Source organism: Bombyx mandarina, chromosome 22 (assembly GCF_030267445.1).
Source record: "Bombyx mandarina strain Sakado chromosome 22, ASM3026744v2".
In the NCBI taxonomy this organism is placed as follows: Eukaryota; Metazoa; Arthropoda; class Insecta; order Lepidoptera; family Bombycidae; genus Bombyx; species Bombyx mandarina.
The window spans coordinates 7788837-7798063 of record NC_143228.1 but is presented as its reverse complement, the minus strand read 5'-3'; the positions used below and the strand labels follow the sequence as shown (position 1 = coordinate 7798063).

Genomic DNA, 9227 nt, shown 5'->3' with positions numbered 1-9227 from the left:
TTGGCTAATCCAGACAAAAACTATAGTTTCTCGATAATATTATATTAATATTGATTGACTTACAGTATACAGAATAATTTGACGAATACTATTGAATTTAATTATAAAGTTTTTAATTACGAGGAAATTATCAAAAGTGTTCTATAAGTAAATACATGGCAACGTGAAAAATAATAATTACAGCTAATCATATTTGTTATCGAAATATCTTACTTATAATTGAGTCGACTATTATCAAAGCCGGCAATGTGACTTTTGGACAATTATTGGTAAATCAGAAAAACGAATTATTGACTTTGTATTCCATTGGCAGTCACAAAACTCTTCTGAACGACATCTTAGATAAATAACAGGTTAACTATTAACCTTTATTTAATGCAGGTTTTGAACCGTATTCTTTGAAGGAGACGATTATATTCAAATCAATCTGTATTGACATATCAATAAAAATTTTTTGTCCAAATGCACAGATTGCCACCTTTGATAATAGACGACTCAATTGTGTAAAAAGCGAATTCTGTTAATTTGGAATTAGAAGATATATACTTATAGGTTTAAGATGATCGAATAAGATATTATTGGAATGTATACAGTATTAGTGAGAAGGTTCATTAGAAAGTTAATTAGAAAACTCAAGCCAAAGCTCACACGACTTCAGAGACAAGAATCAACAATTACAGAGATATTACGTAACGACGTAATTGTATCGTTAAGACACAAAACAGCGAACATTGTTTAACGAACGTTACAATCTATAAATCACTATATAACAAGTTTCGGAACAGAACAACATTACAACTGTAAATGTATACCGTTCAACATCAAACAACTTTGGTCCAGGTAATAACAATTCAGCAATTAACAATCATTATCTCAATGTATATTTTTGGTTCCTCCTGCCAATAAGCTAAATATATATTATTATAATAATTATCATGCTCTAGTACCTTTTCGTTCGGTTTACCACACAACCGATTAAAATTACAATCGATTTTTTTTATTAGCACTTAACATGATATTAAAAACGATGTACGCAAATGATAACGATATTTTTAAATGTCGATGTTTCTGCCGTCTGGTGACAACCCTCAGTAGTCATCTGGTTAATACAATAGAGAATATCTCTCGAATACGAGCCGAAAGATTGTCGCGTGCGGGTTTTTATTGCCCTTGTAGGCAGACGAGCATACCACCTGATGTTGAGTGGTTACCATCGCCCATGGACTTCAGCAATGCTAGGGGCACAGTCAAGCCGCTGTCCACCGTTATATCCGAGTCCTTCGTCGTCATCAACAGCCGCTATCTCTCTTGTATCACGTGACACACAATCTATGTAGTGAATTTGATATAATTTGACAAATTTTCACGGTTTAATCGTGCGTCTATTGTATTTATATTTTAAACGTTTCGAATTATTTATTTAATAAGAACGACACTGTCTAGTAATAGAAGTCTTAATGATGTTTGCCACTCCCGAAGCCAGAGAGGACGATCGCTAGCGGCTCTGGCCTAATCTTGGAAGCACCTCTTTTGCTTTTCAAGTCGTCAGATATTCCGATCAGTATCCGATGAGGTATGTCGCGGCTAAACATCGAGATATTCCATTAGATAGTTATTGGCTGTCTGCTTTAGCTTTCGTGTTTATGAACGCGCTTTAAAAGCGCTTTCACTTCTTGATGTTTGGCGTTTAACCGATGAAAAGCATGCAACAATAGCACCATGTTTATGCCCATGCTTGTACAACAACAACAATACTCAGAAAACAACACTCCTCATTTCGTAAAACGTTCGATTTCTCAAACGGAGTACATATTTTCTAGAATTTTCTGTAATTTTTACCATCTATCTCTACGTTCGGATTCTATAAGACCGGTGTTTTCATTACATTTCCGCTCACTGTTAACGATCATACGCGAATTGGACGTATTTTCCTGAGACGCGTAAGTAGATTTTGAACTAGAAGCGGTGATATTTTAGATCGATAATGATCACCACATTTGATGGTCATTTCTTTGGTTTGTGTGTAGACTACCCTCGGAGTGGCTTTATATTCTATTAATATAGACTCTTTATCCTTGCCGTACCGGTTTGGCGCGTTGCTTTAAAATCTGGTACGTAACGCTGGCTTTGCGTTATCGTAATCGATAAATCACTTTAGTTGTAACTACAACTCTGTCAAACAGGTAGCACACCAAAAGATATTAGACCAATCGCCTATCGTCTGCTTTCCGCCTTGGCGGTATTCGTAATTTGTTTTGCACTAGGCGAAAATTTCTCGATACTTCGCCTACTTGTGTACATTCGAGAACACTCGTCTTGTATCTCGTCTGAACTTAAAAGCAGTTTTTCAATTGCCGACCATATAGGTTCTGCTGCTTTGTCAATTTAAAAGCTACTAGCCAATGTCTTTTAATACATTTACTTCATGTTTCCTGAGTATCTCTCAAGTAAAGATGGCATTCCGAGTTTCCTCGGCGCTAATACACTATGCACTTCGTGACCGAAATAAAATTATACTATTGTTGCAGTATTGCTTTTATCACCCTGCCATAGATATTTAGCAAAGGCGCGTTCGGTTTCTTTACGGACCAATAAAAGTAACGTCAACATAAAAGCATTTTTTTTTTTGTGTAAGCCAATAAATTCTTGCGTTTTACGTTAATTAATGAAATTTTGACGAAAAATGTGTATTCCTTACAGAGTAGCACACATACAACTAGACGTAAGTATATTAAAAATCTATCGTGGACAAATCTAGTCGGATATGTTAGTGAATGATATTAATTAAATAAATACGTGCTACTAGCAAAGTTCTAATAATGACTAGAAATCCTTCATGCTTTAACAATGGCATTATAAAATTTATTAAACATGACAAACGAGAAAATTTTAACGTTTCTTGAGTTAACCAGCGTTAGTTGAATAGGCACCTATTATTACTCTCACTAATTTGTTTACAAATAAAATTTAACTCTGTGTATTTTTCGGCTCTAGAAATAGGTCATAACAATATGCTTTCCATTATAATATTCTTCAGCCATAGCGTCATTTGCAACCGCAGTTTGTTTAACGTTACGAATATCAATTATGTTTAATTAATAGCATTTAAAATTGAATAACAGTCCTAGAGACACAATTTCGTTGTATTTTCAAACTAGCAATATTTTGTAACATTTATCTTTTAAAATCAGTCGTATTCAAATTATTAATACACTTACTATTAGCAAAATATTGTTTTTCCCAAATATGTTTAAGCTCTGTAATGTAAGAAAAATTACGGCTTATATTTCATCGTCTAAGGCGTCGTCTATATAAATAAACTTTTTTTAATGCATTATTCATTACTTACTTAGTCTAAAATGTGCTTAATTTTACAGGACATGATTTAAATGACTAGAATCAAAATGACTAAAAGTTATTGTAATGTGGCAGAGTTAAAACTAAATCGTTATTTATTTACATAACAAGACATTTCTCTTTGCCGGCAGCAGAAGCTTCTCCTGTCTCTTTCACAACTTTATCTTTCTTCTTCTTACCTTTTCCATCAACTTGAAGAGACACGTTTCTGTTCTTTTCCATGTTCAATAGTTCCTGAAAGATAAGAAATGATAGTTGACAGAATTTCAATAAAATAATGTTTTCTTATTTTTTGTTTATTGTTAGGAATATATTATTATGTAAAATGTTTGCTAACAACAAAAACATATTAATGGCAGACATACTACGTTCAAATTAAAGCATTAATTGGATTAAATATTGTCCAGTATTTGTCATCTAGTTAGTCCCAAAGACGGGATGTTGTTTTTTTTCCAACCTATTCACTCATGGCCCAAAAGGGCTATTCCAACTAGCTATGTCTGGTAAGCGAGAATGTACTAACATTGGTCCTAGCAAGAGCAATGCTTCGCAGAATCTACTGCTATTTCGGAATCGCAACCCACTGGGAAAATCTGGCGAAAGTCTCAGTGGATTGTGTCTATGGGTTAGTTGGCTCGTCGTAGTTAATCGATGAGATCAACAAGAACAGTGACCGGTTCTTGAAAGGCCTAAAAGCACCGAGAGTAGATCCGGGCGATCCGACAAGACATGTTTCGGACGACAGCGACTTTGCTTTGTCCTGTAACCTGGTTCGGATATGTAAATAACAGCGGCCACAATAAAAAGGTTATCGAAACATTTGTCGTTTAACATATTGTAACAGTTGAAGTGTCCACATCGGGAAGATGTCAGTTCCTTTGAGATAAAGATAATACATGTATAACTATGTTAAGAATTGCGTTGTTTCATAAAAAAACATTCTATGCATTAGTGGATGACGGCGCTAATGACCTAAAAAAGAAATATATCACCAGTAATAGTAATAGAAATATATCATCAGAGATTGGGAAACTGGAATACTAATCTAATTCATATATTTTGGGATATACGATTTTGTTTTCATGTCAAATATGGTACTAACTTGAAAGAGTTGTGTTACATTGTGATTCGTTTTAGCAGATGTCTCCATGAAGGATACGCCCCAGGCTTGCGCCTGCGCCTGTCCTTCAGAAGCTGATACTTCTCGAATCTCTGGGCTCTCATCACATTTGTTGCCTGCCAACATCACAGGGATGTTAGGGAGCTCCACGCCTTTTATTTCTTTGATTGTTTGCCATATTGGTTTCAATTCTTCTAGTGACTGTCGACTGCTCACGGAGTAAACCAATATAAAAGCGTGGCCCTTAAATGAACACCATAATTAATTAAACGAAGAGATAATATAGTTTATTACACACTAAAATATAGTTAACATTGAAATAATATAACTGAACATAATAATAAAATTGGTTGTCATATAGGGAAATTTTGAAAATTTGCAGTAAGTATGGTGCGGTCTACTAAGTTTAACAATATTCAGAAATCAACTATACAGATTATCATCTATAACAAATAGATATTTACTCATAAAAAATCACATTTAACTCGCACACTTTGCATTAAATAAACTTTATGGATCTTATAACAAAGTCCCAGAAATTATGTTACCAAACAAAGCAGTTTTCTATTGTCTTCAAATTCATGTTTTAATGTTATAGTAAGAATAAGATGTTGAGTCTATCCATGGCTGGAATGCTATTGGTTACTAACGTATAGTGGGCAGCGGTTTGGTATCGCTCATATCAATTAGCGAATGAGTCAATGAATGTGACTGCTAATTCAAAAAAGAAGGAAGTGGATAGCGGTGTTTCGTCATACTGTGATATGATATCGAGTAGTTACCGAAGTCTATAGATATCATTAATATATAGATACGTAGGTCTTCGGCATTGAATTCGGTAACGCGACGGTCCGCATCGTCTGCTCATATTCGATACCATCGTGTCATAGGGTATTCGAAATATGTACCTGACAAGTGATTACGAACGACATCCACCACAAAGAAATAACATCGCGTAGTGAACCCCAACCCAGACAATACCTATATAAATTGGCTCAATTATCAGTACCAGAGCATTTTTTTTCTATCAGTCCACAGACGCCCACTGCTGGACATAGGCCTCCCTCAAGCGTCGCCACAAAGATCGGTCCTGCGCTGCGTGCATCCAATGGATCAACGCGAACCTCAATAGGTCGTCAGTCCATCTTGTGGGAGACCTACCCATGCTTCCGATCTTCATGGTACGTCTTCCGGTACGCGATCGCCACTCAAGAACTTTCTGGCCCCAACGGCCGGAAATAAAAACAGAGCATAAGGTATATCAAATCTTAGGTGGTGCATAAGCGTAAGTAACAGAATAGTGGCCTAACTACAGATTGGCAGGGCAGATAAGTTACAGGGGCTCCAGCCGGGCGGTGCGCCAGCGCCAAGTAACATAAAACAATACAATACCAAATACACTGACCTAAATTTTATTTTTACTAGATATTCAACTAAAATGCATCCAATATTACTAATACTGTGCGTTCACTACATGCTTCAGTGATTTATTAAAATTAATTATAATGTGACAATTTTGAATAGGACCCCATCCAATTAACTTAGCACAGGTGTCAGATGGTATAACTAAACCACTGGTATGGAATCATAATTATGTAAATACCACTCTGTCTTCCTATTGTATCTACCCCCAAGTTTTTAAAGGAACAAATCAACCTTTTTATATTATATAGAGATACACCTTAAAAGAACATTGAAAAAGTATTCATATGTGCAGCCTATTCCAGCATAGAGCGCAATCATTTCCAGACTCTCTCTTCAAGACACTATTTAACACATTCCACAGACAAAAAGCATGGTGAATATTTTATTAATTATAAATTAATCCATGCCTTTCTGATCAATACGAAATTTAAATAAAAGATGTGTGATACCTTATATCCTGATTAGGATTTGAAAAATCTACAAATGAAGTTATTTTTGATATTTACTTCTACATACCTTGCTTATAGACAGTCTTTGCATAGCCGGAAACTGATGTGAACCAGTAGTATCAGTAATTTGTAATGTGCATATTGTTTTGTTACTGCTTATCACCTGAAAAGAATTTCGGTTTATTTTTATTCACTATAAAAACACTTACATTTATGCATCTAATATGCCTAAATTATTTCACACAGTATGAGTAGACAATCAGATGCAATTGACTCGCACATAGTGACTTGCCCAATGAAAAACTATCAAAGTTTATACTCTATAACTTGGAATTGTTGATGCAGTGCAAACGTTACGTGCCTCTTTGGTAGTGTTTTTTTTATATTTTTTCATTTCAAGAAGTAAAACTTACATGGGATAAATTACATTACTTTCTGTATTGGAATACTTCCGAAAAGATAGGTAATGGATTTGGAATACTGTTAATTTATTCAAATATTTAAGTAACATTTCATTGCCCTAATTCTAGTTTCTATCTCAAATTTTCCCAAAACGATACTTTCCTTTTAATAATACTTTCCAGCTGAGTTTTTACACCATCTGTAGTACATAATACTAACGAAGATAATGACTGTTTAGTTTAGTTCAGTTATTTTCAGTACAATGGCTGACTTCATTTGATTGTGAGATATAGTGAGCATTTCAAAGGTTAAAAATAAATTAAATTTAGTATCCAGTTTTTTTTAAGCTTAATGCTTGTGTATTAAATTGGGGATTTTTGTGATTTACAATATTGTCCAACTAGCAACATATTATCTGTTGCCTGTGGCTACATGTGAAACTATTCAATCAGATCATACAATAAAATTTGGTCTTCAAAAACAAAGCATGCCATATACATTTAATTTATATAATATAATAATTATTTACCATTAGTAGTACATTAAGAAACATTATGTACTTTGTAGGGTATGTCCTGAACTTTTAATCTAATTATTATATGAATGCAATATAATTTGGATCATGGAAGATGGAAAAAGTAGATACCACTCTACCTGTTTTGTATCTTTCACTGAATAAAATAAATCCAGCTAAAATCTGAATCACAATAAAAAATATCCGGAAATCCTGTGTATTATTTCACATGTTTAAGATTCAGTAAACATTCAACCTATCAGTTTACTGAGAGATATATCTACTGCAAACATTTTCCCTTTATATTTACAACGCATTCGTTTTGCTAGATACACCCTTGTGATTGTATTTTAGGTTCATTTGGGCCAAAATCATACAATGATTAACAGGGCGACGATCTAATTATATCCAATAATAAATATACTGCTAAAATTGTGCCTTTTTATTTATTAACATTCCTTGCACTGCAACACAGGGAATTGCTTGAGTACATTTTAGATGTTTGTACTTATGTAGTAGGTTAACGAAACACTATCTTTTACGAAATTTGAATAAGCAAGTAGTCTTGCAAGTAGTTAATTTACCTGTCTATATGTGTCTTCTATTGTTGGTATGTAAGACTCTCTAAATGTTCCTTTAACGAAACGGAGAACTAGAGAACTTTTACCAACACCTCCCGCACCAAAAACTACGACGCGATAATCATTGCTTTGTTCCGGCATAACTTGTTTCTTCAATATAATGTTGTTCAAATGAGCGAGTTATTGTTCGTGCCAAGCTGTTAAAATTGTACTGCTATTTAAAGCATTTTATCAGTTAGGTATTTTTGTGAGAAGAAGTAAATTTCATACATAAAGACAGATTTGTATTATATCAATCATTATAAATTATTTTTCGAAATCTTTATATTTGCAACGCCCAACTCAAATGCTCGATCGGCTCAATATTAAATAGATTTTGACATTCTGACAAGTAGTAAAAACGACATCTGAAAAGAGTAGATAGGTAGGTAGTAGTAGTTCTATTTTTCCAACTAGAAAGGCAAAAATATCATACCATGCAGCCTAATCTTTAATATTCTTTTTATGGAAAATAATATTAAGGAGTGAAATGAAAGAAAGATGTTTAATTTGAGACATTAATTAACTGAGATGAAATTAAATGAATTGAGATGAGATGATATAGGATAAAATATGATCTTAGTAAAAAGGTGGTTATTTACTGAGATTTTTTTCAGTAGACTTTTCGGAGGATCTCGAGAAGCTACCTCTAGCGGCTTTTTTTATTTTCCCACATTTATGCACTTTCACGGATATTAAATAGTTAATAAACCACCGTTATTAGACATTTAAATCTGAAGAAACACTAAACCGACAAAATAAAACAATTCACACAACTTCGGTCAACGGGTTCCCGCTAACAACCCAAAAAGTCCAAAATGAATTGTCATTTATTGTTTTAAACAGTTTTTTTTAAATGATTTAATGGTCTGGGTTCTAGTTTTTGGGGATTTTTTTTAAAAACTACATAAACATATAAACAATGCTCTATCTTACTGATATTTATAGGCACTAGTAACTACTTAACACCAGCTGGGCCTCGATCTTGACTTCCTTAAATCAGTCAAGAAAAAAGATTGCACATGTGAAAATATGTAAAATATTTTAATTTCTTAATCTGGTACTTAATCTGGTACTCTTCGAGCATAAATGGTTAATTATGTGCATATTAAAAAAAAGTATACGTAGGCGTTACGCCTGGATTTTCACACATATGATCTATTAGAATGAAAATACAATACAATTCTATAAAACGTTAACATTACTTGTTTATTACAAAAAGCCACATCTTAGTTTTTACACAATTAGCTATTTTGTGTTGGTTATAGCAACTACAACTTCTTTTACACAAACAAAAGGAAACAATTCATAAAAGTAGCTTAATATTCATAATAAATATT

The 9227-nt window shown here is 33.6% G+C and overlaps 1 protein-coding gene across 1 annotated transcript; it reads right to left on the bottom strand.

Annotated features, from left to right (window-relative positions):
* Positions 1 to 639: 639 nt before the first annotated feature.
* Positions 640 to 8260, bottom strand: LOC114250859 (GTP-binding protein Di-Ras2). Its single transcript, XM_028184909.2, has 4 exons — positions 7852 to 8260; positions 6419 to 6514; positions 4460 to 4720; positions 640 to 3591 (listed from the first exon to the last, which is right to left on the bottom strand). Exons 1-4 carry the CDS (start codon positions 7987 to 7989, stop codon positions 3457 to 3459), a joined length of 630 nt encoding a protein of 209 aa, XP_028040710.1. The 5' UTR covers positions 7990 to 8260; the 3' UTR covers positions 640 to 3456.
* Positions 8261 to 9227: the final 967 nt, after the last annotated feature.

What these genes read in the sequence shown, in the direction of transcription:
- LOC114250859 (XM_028184909.2), bottom strand. Translation starts at nt 7,989, where the DNA reads ATGCCGGAACAAAGCAATGATTATCGCGTCGTAGTTTTTGGTGCGGGA. An exon ending in AAAGACTGTCTATAAGCAAG is followed by an intron (nt 4,721 to 6,418) that starts GTATGTAGAAGT and finishes TGTTCATTTAAG; the next exon opens with GGCCACGCTTTTATATTGGT. An exon ending in ATGTAACACAACTCTTTCAA is followed by an intron (nt 3,592 to 4,459) that starts GTTAGTACCATA and finishes CTTATCTTTCAG; the next exon opens with GAACTATTGAACATGGAAAA.